This window comes from Lepisma saccharinum, chromosome 3 (assembly GCF_977018435.1).
Source record: "Lepisma saccharinum chromosome 3, izLepSacc3.1, whole genome shotgun sequence".
NCBI lineage: Eukaryota > Metazoa > Arthropoda > Insecta > Zygentoma > Lepismatidae > Lepisma > Lepisma saccharinum.
In genome coordinates this window covers 123,528,117-123,544,657 of record NC_139231.1, presented here as the reverse complement: position 1 = coordinate 123,544,657, position 16,541 = coordinate 123,528,117, and the positions used below count along the sequence as shown (strand labels likewise).

General features: G+C 37.8%; 1 protein-coding gene across 1 annotated transcript in view; it reads right to left on the bottom strand.

Annotated features, from left to right (window-relative positions):
• The window catches only part of LOC145985667 (uncharacterized), a 105,384-nt gene that overhangs the window by 3,406 nt on the left and 85,437 nt on the right, over positions 1 to 16,541 (bottom strand). The window contains exons 11-14 of the mRNA XM_083119736.1: positions 12,508 to 12,634; positions 11,522 to 11,665; positions 9,379 to 10,287; positions 6,865 to 7,056 (exon numbers count right to left, since the gene is read on the bottom strand). Of these exons, the coding sequence (XP_082975862.1) occupies positions 6,865 to 7,056; positions 9,379 to 10,287; positions 11,522 to 11,665; positions 12,508 to 12,634 (1,372 nt within the window). The remainder of the gene's footprint in view (positions 1 to 6,864; positions 7,057 to 9,378; positions 10,288 to 11,521; positions 11,666 to 12,507; positions 12,635 to 16,541) is intronic.

Below are 16,541 nucleotides of genomic sequence, written 5' to 3'. Positions count from 1 at the left end.
AAAATCTGCCTGCTTAGAGGTTATTACCCTTGCCCTAAGTTCCTGGAAACCAGAGATCCGACCCTTTTGTTGCAAATGACCCTTCCAATACAGATAGAATCAAAGACTCCGCCGTGGCCGAGCGGTCAACAGTAGGTGGTCGAGCGACATAGGCTATGGAGAGAGTTCTCCAGTACTGGCATTGTTCTGAGATTTAAAATTGCTCTATGCTTCAGCTTCAGAGCCACAGATTAGCTTTGTGTTCTTGCTTGCGAGGAAGGTCTGCTATCGGGTTCCTACGGTCACTGTGTATTTGTTCGTGTGTGGGAAGAGTTCTAGCGTTGTTGTGCATTTCCATCTTGAATGGATAAATTTATCAAAACCGGATATTTTAAAACTATCTCAAAACATGTGGAAGATGACGGCAATGAAGAGGGTGTTGGTCCAAGTTCTGACGTTCGAAAGTTAGACAAAACAAGTGAATGTACTAATGTGAAAACAATTACTGATCTTGGGGTAGATAATCCTAGGCAACCACTTTTGCAAAACTATCCAAATACTACGTTCGGAAAGCGAAAGCGGTCATTTCAAAAACACTGGTTTGCATCTGCGCCGTGGCTAGAATATAGTGTGGAACTTGAAGCATGCTTTTGTTTTCCATGCCGTAAATTTGGCACAGATTCAGGATATGCAGAACCAAATTTCAGGAAAATAGGGGTGTGCAACTGGAAGAAAGCATGTGAAAAAATCAAGGAACACAAAGGAACGTCATACCATCTAAAATGAATGCAACTGTGGGCGAATTACAAAGTGAGTACCAATTAGTTTTGTAAAACAATTATATATATATATGTGTGTGTGTGTGTGTGTGTGTGTGTTCGTAGATTAAATTTAAAAAATGAAATATGTGTATGTCTGTATCCAGTGTTCAAATTGAAAAAATGCTGAGGGAAAAATTTCACAGCTTCCCTATTCTAATTTTGAGAATTGTACCTGATAGAAAGCCAACTGCGTTGGGCAGAAATTTCTCTAGGGGAGGGGTTTCAAGAATCCCGTATCTAAAACATATGGACTGATTTATATAAATTTCTTGGGTTCAAAGTAAATAACACAAATTTTCCAATTAGTGTACAAGGTTTCAGTAATCACTGATCTCGTCTCAGTGGACTTTTATTTAATATCAGAATTATTTTTCTTAGAGGAAGGCAAATTAATCAGGAAATATTTTCTCATTAAATATATATTGTAATTTGCAAACCTACAACAGTATTAATTTTAATGTAAAATTTAGTTCAGAAACTGACAATATATATGTTGATATTAATGTAACATTTACTTGAAATTGAAAGAAATGATTGCGTCAAATTCTGAGCAATGGCAAAATATGATCTGGTAAATTCTTTACATGGTCAGGAGTTAAATTAAAAACTCCCCCCCCCTTTTAATTCGAACACTGGATGTACTTTGATTTTCGTCAAAGATATGCAACGGTGATACGAGAAATTAATGAATGGACAGTAACAAAAGACACGCCTGCCTGTCCAGGGGTGGACATCGCGTAGTGGTAATGTCGTCACCATATAATTCCATATATATCCTTGGTTCGATATCTAGTGGACGCACATAGTGGTTCGGATCAAACTTTAAACTGTACGTCCAGTCCCGATTGGCCTCCTATTTGTGCATGAAGAGGACATAGAACATTTGGGGACAAAATCGTAATTCGGGAGCTAACGTGCTCAGCCACTGAGGCGGCTAAAATTCAATAGGTTTCCATTTTGGCTATTTTACCTTTTTTCCTACCTCGTAGGTTAATTTTTACGACAAGTCGATGTGGATTGATGAATGATGGATGGATGGAAAAGTGATGGGAGCATAGACAAACAGAATGAGTCACCAATGGCTGGTGGAGGTTTGAACATGGGATCTCTGATTTCGTAGCCCTTTACGCTTACCACTCCGCCTCGAACACTGGAATAAATTAAATAAGTAATGCCATGGTTTAGAATGAATGTCGGAGAGAGTGGAAGCCGAGATAATAACATGTACACTAATGCATTGTTGGCATTGCTAGCAGATGTTAACGGTCTACCGATACCTCGCAGAACGGAGAAATAATTTTTACCTATATTTGCATTGTTTTAAAAAATATATACAGCACTGACGAACGAAGGAACAAAGCTAATCTCCACTGTCTAGAGCAGGGGTTCTCAAACATTTTCGTTTCACGCGCCCTTCGTGTTTCAAGATTTTTCCACAGCGCCTACGTCATGAATGTAGGCCTATCTAGTACTTGCTTTGATTGACTGAATTGATGTTTTAAGTCTATGCATAGTAAGGCTAATTGGGACTGGACCTACAGTTTAAAGTGGGATCCGAACCACTATGTGACTCAACCGGGTAACGAACCCGGGACACCTTAATTACAAGGTGGCGAACTCTAACACTACGCCACCGGGGAGGCCCTATCTAACACTTGTAACGCTCTGTTAGTGTGCTTACGTTGCTTGCCTTAAGTTAAAAAATAAACATATTTAAAATTCAGAAACATTTTTTATGTAACAAGTACAAAATAAGAACATGTATTTGGAACAATCATATCGATGACTGAATTTCATTGAAAATATTGGAACATCACGCGGCGGCCCCGTAAGCCTACCAGGGCGCCGCGGCGCACACTTTGGGAACCACTGGTCTAGAGATTACAATTTCTGTAAAACTGAGTCCTAGGTTTGAATCCTGAAGGAGATATTATTTTCTTTCATTATTACAATAACTTGTCATCGTAATCAAAAATAGTTTAAAGTCCATTTTATGCTCAAATATATTAATTAGAACTGGATTTATAATGTTAATTGGACTCCGACCCATTGTGTAATGTGCCTCCATCGGGACTTGAACCTGGCACTCTTTGGTTATAAGGGAACGTGGTAAACCACACCTGGGAGGCCCGCCGTGGTGAACGTGTCGTTATAAGAAATATGCAATATAAGGCAAAAATGTGAATTTATTCTTGAGAATGTTAAAAAACAACAAGAAAAACCAGAATATTTGAGTCGCTAATAATATTCAGCATATTACATATAATTGTGATGGCCGTTTGCGAGTTTTCCTTCATTAATTGCCATTCATAATCGTCAACATTGCGATTAACTAAAAGTAACAAAAAAGCGGTACAAAATTTGAAAAATAAAATATACATAGAATAAAAGTAAATGGCAATTAATGAAGGAAAACTCACAAATGAACTGAAAAGAAAGGTAATAACAAGTTGATATTCACTACCTACTTTTGGGCTTTTTGAAGTTGTCATTTTTGGCGCCAATTTACCTGTCTATTTAGCATGGTTTGGGGCTATTATAAACGCGCTCCCTACTGATAACACGAACTGAGACAGAAATAAACAAAGTGTGAAAATACCTAAGTCAGTGTCTTCATGACACTTGTACAAACCACCAACGTCGTTTTGCGATAATGCAGGGTGCAAGTTTAGAGGTGCACAATTTTCGAAAGAAAAGTGGCACGCGTCCTATTTTTCCTATTACATCTCGAGGCATTGGTGTACACATGGGGGAGCTGATGAGGCTACAACTCTCCAGAAACTTTGAGAAAAACAAAATTTTGAAATGAAATCTGTAAAGAACTCGGGGAAAAAAACAAATTGGTAAGTGCAACCCTCACACCCTCTCTTTGAACAACTTTAAAAAGGAATCCCAAAAGTGGTAATTACCAAATATTTTATATTGTCTCTCTCCACCTCCCCTCCGAAAGAAAATCCTGCGTACGTTTGTGTCTGGAGGAGAGTTACAAATCACTCGCGTAATGTAAAGTGCTGCTTGCGCTAGAATACTGCTAGAATTTAAATTTGAAAATAATTTCAATGTTAAAGGCGTCATCATTATTACTATTATTAATATGATTTTGTAACGTCCTATTATTGTTATCATTACGTCCCTGCCTAAATTCGCAGCCAGAAATACGATTGATTGATTGAGTTATTGTTTTAAGTCCACTTTATGCACAGTAAGGCTAATGGGGATTGGACCTACAGTTTAAAGTGGGGTCCGAATCACTATGTGCCTCCACCGGGTATCGAACCCGGGACCCCTTAATTACAAGGCAACGACGCTACCACTGCGCCATCGAGGAGGCCCAGAAATACGAATAAAACGCGATCTTCTATCTTTAGGAAAGCAACGTCTTGACAAGGCACAAGGCGGTCCTAAGACCAGCACAAAGCTTGAATGGAGACAATACAACAAGCTTGTTCAACAAATGTTGGCGCGAAGGTTGCGGACAACCAAAGGCGGCACTGCGTCCCAAATACTCTCTGAACTGCCTGTCATAAAATATTCCTGCGAAAGGACAGTCGTCACCTGTCGAACCTGACAAATTGCAAGGAGCGGTCTTTCTTGCTTTAAGGGAACAAGGGAAAGATGGAGAAGATAAAGGGAAGGAAATGACAATCAAATGGTAGGGAAGACTTATCCCTGGGTTGTACCCCTGCTCTTTGAGAGCACAGTTTCTGAAAGGCAACACGCAAATATGGTTAAATTTTCCCTTCCCCAGTAAATCTTTGTTTCCGATTCATTTTGTTCATTCTGCTAGATTTTGCTTCTATCCAGGGTGCCAAGTACCAGAACGGTCCAATGACCTCGGTGCCCTCGAGCAAGGAATAACTTGAGTGAGGAGGCAGGAGGGCTTTGGGGGAGGGAGGCGGGGCAGATGCAAGAGGACGAAGAAAATGTAGCAGTTTACTTACATGATGACTCGTGAAAGTAAAATTGTTATTGCTTGCTTGAAAGAATGAAAGATATGAAATTAGTAATATTTTTCTAGTTTGCTTCGCTCTCAATATAAGCGTTTCTAATAAGTAACAAATTATAATTGTTATCCCAAAAAACAGTGTATGTGTGTGTGCGTGTATGTAATATGTTTTGTTAATGATGACATACTGGATACCAAATAATGTAAAAAGTAAAGTGCTCCCCTGTGCTTTTCACCACGCCATGTAGGCGTATAGAGAGTGTGGAGTTTGGGCTCCATACTTTCTTGATCACGGCCGAAGGTGGCCGCCTTTATCCGCCAGAGTTCCCTCCATGTACCCACTTTATATGACGCTGGGTGGGCGCCCGTGCCGCTTGAACAGATGGGAAAAAATCCCGGTTCACCTCCGCCGGGGATCGAACCCGGGTCTTTCTCATGGTAGTCAGACGCCCTAACGATTGAGTTCTAGGACACCAAATAATGACTAAAACTATATGCGGGAGTGCTCTGAAAATACTAAATAGTTAAAATCTGAAAATGTGTTGTGCTTATTGATACATAGAAATTATTCTCAGTTGTAATTAATAATGGTAATTATGAAAATATTTCGTTGTGGAATTGTATTGCAATTAAAGAACAGGTATAACAGTTTTTTCAGTGATTTTATAGTAAAAACAGTATGCTATTCAGCGCAGCTTTGTGTTTGTGTGAATTCACTGAAAACCGCAAAAGTAGCTTCTCTACGCCTAGCTGTATCTTTTCTTCGTGTTATTATTGCTGGAGCCAGAAGTGTGTTTGTTTTGCATGTCTCAGCAGAGAGGAATTTTCAAAAACATCTCTCCTCTGAAAGTGCTAAGCAGATTTCGTAAATTCTGAAAAATGAATATGTGTAAGATTTCATCTGTAGGTTTGTTTTGTTGTCTTCACTTTATGCACAGAAAGGCTAATCAGGACTGGACCTACAGTTTAAAGCGGGATCCGAACCACTGTGCCATTATCTCCACCGGATATTGAACCCGGGACCCATTGATTACAAGGCGACGACCTTACCACTACACCATCGGCGAGGCCCTTTCACCTGTAGGTTTGGAAGAATCCTCATGATGGTTGCATTTGTAGCTGTGTTGAAAAAATGTAGTAGTTTTGTCTTTCCGGAAACTTAATATCAAATATCTTGACAGACAATAATGCAATCCACAGGAGGATTCTCCAGAATAGCTAAATAGGAAAAATCCTGCAAATAATAATTAGCAGATGTCAAGAAGTCAGCTTAGCACTTCCACAGTAGTTTTGATAAAAAAGAAGAAGTTGCCATTGAGACAGGCAGAAAGTAAAATACATTAAGAAAACTGTAAAGTAATAGTTTAATAGTAACATAACCCTACAGCTCTACAGCACCATGGCGGGCCTTGGCTTACCTACCGACTGCTGGTCTCCCTCCCACACTGTTCCGCCGTCACCTGTTATAGCGTGGAGGTCTCAGACCAGTGTTGGGGTGACGGGTGATCAGCCCGACGAACCCCCAGCCGTTATTGTAGGTCTTCTTGACCAGGTTACGCTCACTCACTCGGAGCTTCCCAATTTCCTCACGATGGTGGGTTGCCACCGGCCATATACGTAGGCCGAATAAATTCCGACCAGAGCCGGATTCGAACCTACGCCGTCCCGCAGCGAACGATCTCAAGACGAGTGAACGCCTTAACCCGCTCGACTACGGAGGAGGACAATAGTTTAATAGTAGTACTTTTATAAATTGATTTGCTTCCTGAAAATTCTTGAACTCTGTTTATTTGACCTCCAGTATTCACATATATATTATATACACTTCGTAGTAGTTTTATATACCAATGCACTATATATGTAGCAATATTATAATGTAATATAATGTACATATAAAACATTATATATATATATATATATATATATATATATATATATATATATATATCTGTGTGTGTGTGTGTGTGTGTGTGTGTGTGTATCACACAGAGTTGTTTAACTTTACTGTCTGGTAATATTTACATAGGAACAAATTTTAGATTTGGCCCCCCCGAACTGATCAACCTAGCTACGTCCCTGAGCTTAGCTGGTCTTGGCTGCAAGACTTTTCATACGTACCGAAAGCTGACCCCGCTGATATGTAGACGATTCCGTTGATGAAACTGTTGAGCCCGTTGGCCGCTGCGAGTTTGTTGAGTGGCACGTGGGTTGGCATGATGAGCTGGTAATACACTGTTCGCAGACCCTTCGACAGACCAATCCACACAGAGGCGGCTATCATGATGCTGTAGTTGGTGGTGCAGGTGAACACTACAAAAATGAAGAAATTTCGCTATAACGTCTTTGGACAATAGGAATAGAAATCTTCCAAACTATTTATTTCTTAAAATAAAACTCACGAATAGCTATCATATTAGTTCATATTAAATAAGAATGAACTCTTACTAAACATTAAGCACCCTCATTTACATGGAAATCATAGTGCTGGTCAGAGGTGTCTCCTGAACTCTTGCGGTGCATGCTACGCATGCGTCAATTGTGGGAAAAAGGACAGCTTGCTCGGCGACGACATTAATGAGCATTTCTACATTCTAATTTCTTCATATAGGATAAGTATTTATTTTACACGAGAGCGCTCAACTAAGCTTATATTACATTTCTTGGATCTGAAGTGAAAGAAAGTAATAATTCTTTTCCCACAATTGACGTCAGAGCCGTCTCCTGAACGCATGCGTCAATTGTGGGAAAAAGAACAGCTTGCTCTGCGACGACATTAATGAGCATTTCTACATTCTAATTTCTTCATATAGGAGAAGTATTTATTTTACACGAGAGCGCTCAACTAAGCTTATATTACATTTCTTGAATCTGAAGTGAAAGAAAGTAATAATTCTTTTCCTACATTTGACGTCAGAGCCGTCTCCTGAACGCATGCGTTAATTGTGGGAAAAAGGACAGCTTGCTCTGCGACGACGTTAATGAGCATTTCTACATTGTAATTTCTTCATATAGGAGAAGTATTTATTTTACACGAGAGCGCTCAACTAAGCTTATATTACATTTCTTGGATCTGAAGTGAAAGAAAGTAATAATTCTCTTCCCACAATTGACGCATGTGTCACTTCAGATCCAAGAAATGTATAATCATAGTTGAGCGCTCTCGTGTAAAATAAATACTTCTCCTATATGAAGAAATTAGAATGTAGATATGCTCATTAATGTCGTCGCAGAGCAGCAAGCTGTCCTTTTCCCCACAATTGACGCATGCATAGCATGCACCGCATGCGTTCAGGAGACGCCTCTGGTGCTGGATATTCAGCATAATAAAATTATGTTTATTGTTTTTAAATAACCTATTTGTAAAAGTACAAACTTTATCATAAACAAGGAATAAGTCAATAGATACCTTCGGAAGACTCTTGAAGGTAGAAGCGACCTGACAGGGGCGTTGAGCACATCACCTCTACTAAGGACAGAATCAAGAATATGTGGAACGTTACCTCCACAACATGTACGTACCTTCATGGCACGGTGTAATGCACAAGGGAACAACTTTTCTTTGTTTGGTCCTAGGAGAAAGCTTGTTTCTATTAATTTTTACTTTTGTGGGGATATTAACGAGTGGATTAAGAACTGTTTCAAACCACAGCTTTTCATGTCTAAGTGGACACAAACGTTTAATATTTTAAATAACCAATACACTCTGCTCGCCTAGAAAACGAAAAAAACTAGGTAGGTAAATGCTTTCCTTTAATCCAAACAATCATTGTGTTAGCCTATAGTATTTATATATGTAGATGTATCCTTCCAAATATTACCCATATCTGATTCGCATTCAGATCTGCCTATGGGGGTTCTATATATCTATGAATGTATGTATGTGTGTGTGTGGGCGTAACATAAAAAATCACATACACTTATACAAAACCTACAGTTACATGATCCCCATGTACTGTAATAATCGCTCAAAGGTTATCGATATTACATTAAAACGAATTGTTTTTAATAGTAGTTAAACTGCAGCAGTAGACTTACAGTTTGGACATGCATGAGCCCATAAAAAGTAATGCTTAATACAATATTATTATTATTTTTTATTCTTACTTTTAAGATGAAGATGGAGGGTTTGAAATTGAAGATGTAAGAACTTCCTTGCATCCTCATGGTAAACCCTAATGTAGTATGTATGTAACGTAGTATGGAGACAGAGAGGTGGAGACTGTATTATTATAAGGGGGGTAGTCACACTTAATATGTTTGTTAGATGGGTGGCAAGATGGTTAATTGAGGAACATTTGACCCTTGCCCGTCCTCTCCCTAGAATAGTAACTGTTCGTGACTAATATTAAAGTTTGAAAAACTAAATATGCTGACCAAGGCAGTAATTTATTTTATTAAAAACATAAACTAAACGTAACGTTTCAACCTTCTAGCAAGGTCTTCTTCAGACTCTGTATCAAGTACAAATGTTGTACAGAGTCTGAAGAAGACCTTGCTAGAAGGTTGAAACGTTACGTTTAGTTTATGTTTTTAATAAAATAAATTACTGCCTTGGTCAGCATACTTAGTTTTTCATATCATGGAAACAAGGCTTAATGGTGTTATTAAAGTTTGAATTTTGCAAGTACTTACTTGTTCTTCCAATAGTAATTCCAGTAATGCCAGCCATGTACAAGGGCCTTGGGGTGAGTTTGTAGCGATCCGATACGAACGGTGCAAGAAAGCGCATGACGAGATCTGCAATGGCGATTACAGACATGAAAGTGGCGACGTCCGACTTGTCCCATCCGTAATCCAGGAGGACGAACGGCGTCAGGATAGAGAAGTTGACCTCGGCGAAGAAGGACAAGCAAATCCCAATGACGATGTTCACATAAATAGGATCTTTCAACAGGTCGAGGTCGAAGAAAGACACGATGGCCGATGCTACCCTTTTGGCAGTCCACGGTTCGGACACCTTTTCAGTTTCAGGTACTTTGTTCGTTTGAACAGCCACTGCGTTTATGTGTTCACACGCCGATACCACGCTGTTCAAACTGTTTATCGACGCCCAGATATTACTGGACAGGCTGCTTTTTCGCATAGAAGCACCATACTTCTCACCATCACCACACTCCTTCAAGTTATCCTCACACTTTTCACTCGATTCCTTCAGCAACGGATCTGCAGTCCCGTCACCATTCGGCAAACAATTGCCGTCACTTTGAGCGTCTGTGGAAGTCCGCCTTGTCAGTTCGAACTGAACAGACTTCCTCTTTACAGAAGGTCCAATCTCGGGATCGACTGGAACTGTCTTCATGTGCCACTCGACTGGTTGAAGCAGAGCTGCACCTACAAACGTGTGCAGTGCAAATCCACCAAATATAAGAGCCGTACCATTCACACCGTATACATCCAATAGAACGGTAACCAGGTGAGGCACAATGATCGGGCCTATGCCGATGGCCGTCCAGTTGAGTCCTGTAGCTATTCCACGCTTCTCCTTGAAATAAGAATTGAGAGCTAGATGACCAGATGAGCCGGCCATTCCAAATCCCAAAGCTGCAAGGCGACAATGAAGAAATATTTTTAGTTCAAGGTTCAAGCACTTACTTTTAAAATATTCAACTGTAAATTAACTTACCAATGACATTTCTTAGCATGAAATTTGCTGCTGTTACGTTTTATATTAGTAATAATAATGTATAATGTATAATCATTATTTGGGGGGGTCTTTGAAAGTGCGCCTTCATCAATTTCATCATGTCATCAATCATCCCCATCTTCGCGATTAGCCAAAAGTGGCAGGAAAGGGAAGTAAAATAAAGAATATCAAATTAATCATTTTTTTGGACGAGAGAAGTTGTAATCACAATTTTCAGCTATTTGCAACCAAATTTTCCTCCAAATCAATAGTATACAAAATATTACGTTTACAAACAAATCGAGGAAGTATAAAATGTACATAACTAAAATATAGTAGGCTCTTATTAGACACATTTTTTACTTATTATGACTATAAAATTTGAATAAATAACAAAAATTCATATGTACATGCAACGGTGACCTGCTAATAGTTTGCTGATGTTGACTTCATATTGTTGAAAAGTAATGTACTTTTGATAAAATAATAAATATTTTCTCGCTGCTGTACAGTTGAACAAGATCAAAAGTTAATCTTCGACGATACTATCAAAAGTAAATTAATGTAAATTTTGTTTCAATATACTTGGGTAAAGGTTGTAAGAAAATAAAGTGTAGAAACTCCAATTAATATAAAATTAAGGAAAGAATATACGTAGTAGTTAAAAGAGCAGATCGTATATTTGTATTTCAACACAAATAAGCTCTTACAAGAGTAGCATTTAAAATAATTTCCAGAATTTCTTCGTCTTCAGATAGCATGAAAGAAAAATATCCATATTGTAATTTCCTTAGTACATTTCCTTAAGTATATATTTAAGTGAAATGTAATTGTCATTACAAAAATAATACAGCGCAATATTAAATTGATAAATTTACCAAGGTGTTGAGAATGAACTAGAATAGTAAATTTATGAAAGTGACTGTTATCATAACATTATTTATGGTCTTACTCAGAATGATTGACATCTGCGTCTTACCTTAACCAATTAACGTATTTTTGCAGATTCTTTAATGGGAAGTTAACAATTTATGCATATGACAAAATGTCAACGTTTGCTATTTTACTTCAATTGATTGATTTTATTTATACCATAAGTAAAAAAAAACAACAGTAAATTCAAAACAAAAATTGAAATATTATGATACTCACCATAAAACACACTGAATGAGAGTAAAAATATTGGGAATGTGTTAGCAACGGACAACAGACAAATACCTAGGCTCCCAAAAAATGCTCCAAGAAAGGAATATTTCCTGAACGTTATTGTTTTCAGTATCGGACCGTTGGCTATGCCTAAAAGAAAAGAATAATAGAATTTAAATATGACTGTAGTCTTAAGAATAATAATATAAAAAATGACTTCATAATGTGTTATTTGAAAATTGCCTTATGTGGAACGTAGGATTTCAGTGACATTTTACAAAATATGAAATTATCATCGTATTTTTGTGTTTGTGTGTGTGTGTGTGTGTGTGCGTGCAGCCGGCGGCAAATGTAGTAGGAGTCAAATTATCCATTACCAAGTAAACTAGCTTTGTTTTATGCAATCTGAGGATTAACTATTGAAAGAAATACTCCAACGATTTCTTCAGCATCAGTATACAACCCCTTGCTTTACACAAAATGTGAACGAAAAAGAGATTGAATTTAGAGCCGGACAATTTGTCAATTGTAATTATTACTCGTATATTTGCTGTACGTACATACATGTATTGAATATGCCATGGTATGACTAGAGCCCTTTCTGAAAATACTGTTCGGAGTTGTACACACTGAAGTAATTCCAAAATGTTATTGCATTTTATGTATTATACTATGTGAAATGAGTGCGAAACGCATTTGTTATTAAGGTTTGCTCTTTCGATCCCTTTAACTATGTCAACACTTCTTCATCGAGTTCATCATGTAATACGTAGAAACATGATATTTCAAAGTTTATTTTGGAGACATATTAACATGATGAACTGCGAATCCAAGAGTCCTGGATTTAATTTTTGAGGGGAACATTCACATTTCTTCATGTTTGCTCTCATATCATGCTCATGAAAGTCTTGATTCTCAGAGTGTTTAGAGTAGAAGATGTTAGAAATACTAAAATACAAAACAAAGGGTTAACTCGAATATTTATATCTTACCTAAGCAAGTAGTTATCGCCATACTCATGTTCAATATGAACGATAATTCTGTAGCATTTATTCCCAAACTTGTCATTTTATCCTTGAAGATCAAACCAAAACTTTGCATCGCCGGCATCAAAGATATCTACAAAGAAAAATGTAAGAATTATGTTGTTTCTAATGCACCTAATTGAAAGGCATCTCAACTTGTCATTAACCTGCAGTGCTTCGGTGCTAACTTTGTGAGCAAACTATATTTACGACTTCGTGTAGTCAAAAATTTCAATGAAATACGAATATAGTGAGGAGATACTCAGTGGGGGTTCATAACTTTATCCTAGGAGATGATATGGAGAATTGGTGTATCCGTAGGATGTGCACCATGGCAACCTCCATTAATACAACCCATTGTCTTTTACCTGCTCATTTATGCACGAAAATAATTACTACTTAATGCGTATCATAATATTCTCTGCAAGTTTTCATTAGTTGTGAATTCACTCAAGAATGATACTGTGATCAACTTTATATGTGGTCCTGACTGACTGTCTGGGCAATTGTTGCAGTATGTATTCTGTGACCCCTGCGACTGCCGCTTGGAGCTATTCTTTGTTAATAAATGTTTGATTTTTTTTGGATTTTTTTAATAATATATGAATCCTGCGAATCTCATGTATGAATAATGCAAACCCGAGTTAAAAAGCTTGTTCGGTGCGCATTGATTACGATATTTTTTTTTAGCCAATCTCTAGTTCATACTTTTTTCTTTTTTAATAAAAGCACAAAGCAGTAATTCTCCTACAACATTCTTCAAATTGCTTTAGACGAAAGCATTTCCATTAACATTTTTGCTAGCATAAATGCTACGTAAATGCTTCCAAAAATCTTATAACAAATAGTACTTTACAGTTTTAGACCAAAGCATTTCATGGATCATTTCGGTTAGCTGTTCCAATTACAATGTATAATATATACAGCACGAAAGACACGTAGAGATACACCGTGTATGGTGAGTGCACGGTGCTTAGAATTGAAAAAGCTAAAATATCCTTCCATACGTGTACAGTAAACATTGTAAAGTATGTATTTTATCAGCGCCATTCTTCTCTACCTAAAACAATTTAATACGAAGCGATATTCCTCTTGGTTGAATAGTTATCGTATTTTAAAAGTGTGAAGTGATACGTTGTTTACATCTTACGCGGCCGCCATTATGGGAACAAAAGACTAACGACAAGTACGGTGTAACAAGTATTGTGTGAGGCGAAAACTAGCAAAGGGGTAGCCAGTCCAGCATCAACTAGAGCATTCCTACTGTATATCCAGTTTCGTGTGATTCAGGCTTAATACACTTGTAATAATAAGGATTTTCATTTTCAGCTAATCATATTTGTCACGTACACATCTCATCGCTTTGCATAAATACCTAAATATTAATGAACTGAACGTGAATGCACTGCACGTCATCTCTTTACTTTTTAAAATCGACAAACGGAGATTAACAGCCAGCACTGGGAAACCACAGACAAAAAAAGGCTCCTTTGCAAACTCACAGATTATCTTCAGATGACCAAACTTTGCTATGATTGGCTGTTAAACAGAATCCAGTCGAGGAAAGCCAGTAGCAATTACAACATGTCCTATTCCTCCAAACCAGTCAAGCAGGCAGCCATCACATCCCGGCAGGTAGCCAGTTCAGCGCCAACTAACTGGATATCCAGTTCCGTGTGATTCGGTCTTTAGTCTGTTGTCGTCACAAGGGTTAAACCAGTGTTCCTTCGAGTTTTGTGACTTGTGCATTAACCATGGACGGCCACAGGTTTCTCTCCAGGAAGGCGCAAGCAAGGTATTTTTTTCTAGGGAGGTAAACGAAGTACATTTCCCTCCCATAATAGGGTTGCCTCCTCAAAAAAAAACAAAAAAAAACAAACAAGTCCTTTAATTTGAATTTATCATGCTCTTGCAAGGTCCTAAATAATTAACACAAATTCCTATGACTGCAGTGAAATTATACGTGTGAATTATATACCTTAGGTCGACATTCGTTTTCCAGTTGAAGGCGTGACTACCCCATTCCTCCCTCTCGGACGTGCATGACATTAGCTTACAAATTAATAATGAAAAAGCAGTTAAAAGTAGCATGTGGACGTTGGTATATTATTTGTATTTCATATTCTTATTTCTTTTACAGAATCTCTACAGTAGGATATAGTATATTGAATTGTAATCGCATATCAGAAATGTAAGTTTAACTCAGGTTAAGTGGCAAAATAGCTCCAAACTGAACCTCTTCCGCAGAAATAAAGGATCCTAATTTGAATTTGACGCAAGAAATAACTGTTAACCATTTGTTAACCTTGGAAGAGAACATCTCCAAGATTATTAAACATCACTTTTTCTCGTTAAATTATGTTTTGAGCCACTTTATGCAAAAAGACTGTGCATGGTCAAATCTGACTTTATTCTTTAACTTTTAGATGACGAGAATGACTATGCCCTACTAGGAATTGAACCCGAAAACTCATTAATGCTGGCTGATCAAGTTGGCAATGGCACTTTAGTAGAGCTTTTGTAACCTCGACATTATCATTGGAATCAAATGGTTCAGCATTACACTGCATGTTAATGTTAAGGTGAAGGAGACTGAACGATATCCTCCTGCATTGTCAAGTACGCTGATGACATAATAATCTTGAGATTAGGTGATCTACACAAGACTACTTCAAGATGTCAAAATTAATCAGAGATAACGGGGAAACCCGTTGTATAACAGTGACTCTAGTATTTCTAGTAGACCATTACTAAATGCATTCCGATGGTTCTAACCTTGACTTGCAGAACGCCAGAGCTTGATATTCAATGCATTTCAGGAAATATAAACGACGAAAGGAAAATTTAAAGGATACGAAGTGGTTTAGTAACTGGCTAACAAGGCAATAGTATCAACTTCGGGTCCTGTGTTACATATCCCTTTCATCACTTCATCATTTATCCTCAGCGTCGCGATTAACCCGAAGAGGAAGAAAAAAACAGTGCAAAATAATGAAGAGTTGGAAAAGAAACTCCATGCCGAAACATCGACTTCTAGAAGAGAGGATCACCGACTTCTAGAAGAGAGGATAATCGACTTCTAGAAGAGAGCATCGCCAACTTCTAGAAGAGAGGATATTTGAACGCAAGAAACGCACACACAAAAATGAGAAGAACGTTCAGAAATAACAGAAATTACGTCAAAAAAATCGCCCAAAATGCAGTGAATCAGTATAATCATTGAATAAAATCGAAAACAAATGCGAATAAAAGCCGATGCAATCCGATTTGGCTCAAAACTCAATAAGCTGTTCCGCTATATAATTGATACAAACTCGTCGTTGCCTTTTAATCAATGGGTCCCGGGTTCGATACCAGGTAGAGTCACATGGTTGGTTCGGGTCGGACTTAAAACTGTAGGCCCAGTCTCGATTTTCCTATCTGTGCATAAAGTGGACATAAAACAACGAATCAAACAAACGATACAAAACTGTGCCACCTTAGAATAAAATCCAGCCAAAAAGGGTATACCACATAAAGCAAGACTAAAGTGTAGACTTAATTTTCTTAAATACAATACCAAAATAGTGATCCGAGGTATTTTAGCCATACTGTGAATATTTCCGCCAAAAGCTTAAATTTTATGAAATTATATACATATCAATTTTGTGAACGCTCAACGGCATACATATATGCTTCATGTTAAGATCGTTGCAGGGTCAGATTACAACATTTATCCCTTGGAATGAATGAATGATTTTTTTTTTGGTGTGTCGGCACAAAGTTTCATCTGGCAACCTGAAAGTTAAAAAAAGGGAAGCAAATAGCCTTTTCAGAAAGGTTAAAAGTTCAAGTCTGTATAGAGACATGCACAGGATATACACAACAAATTAAAAATATAAAATATAGTAACAGTACAATGAGTAACTGCATTCTAATATTACCGGTGGTATCTAAGTGACCACTAGGAGGGTCACTTGGGTGCCTCCCGAAAAGGTCACCCCTCTGTATGTGTGTGTGTA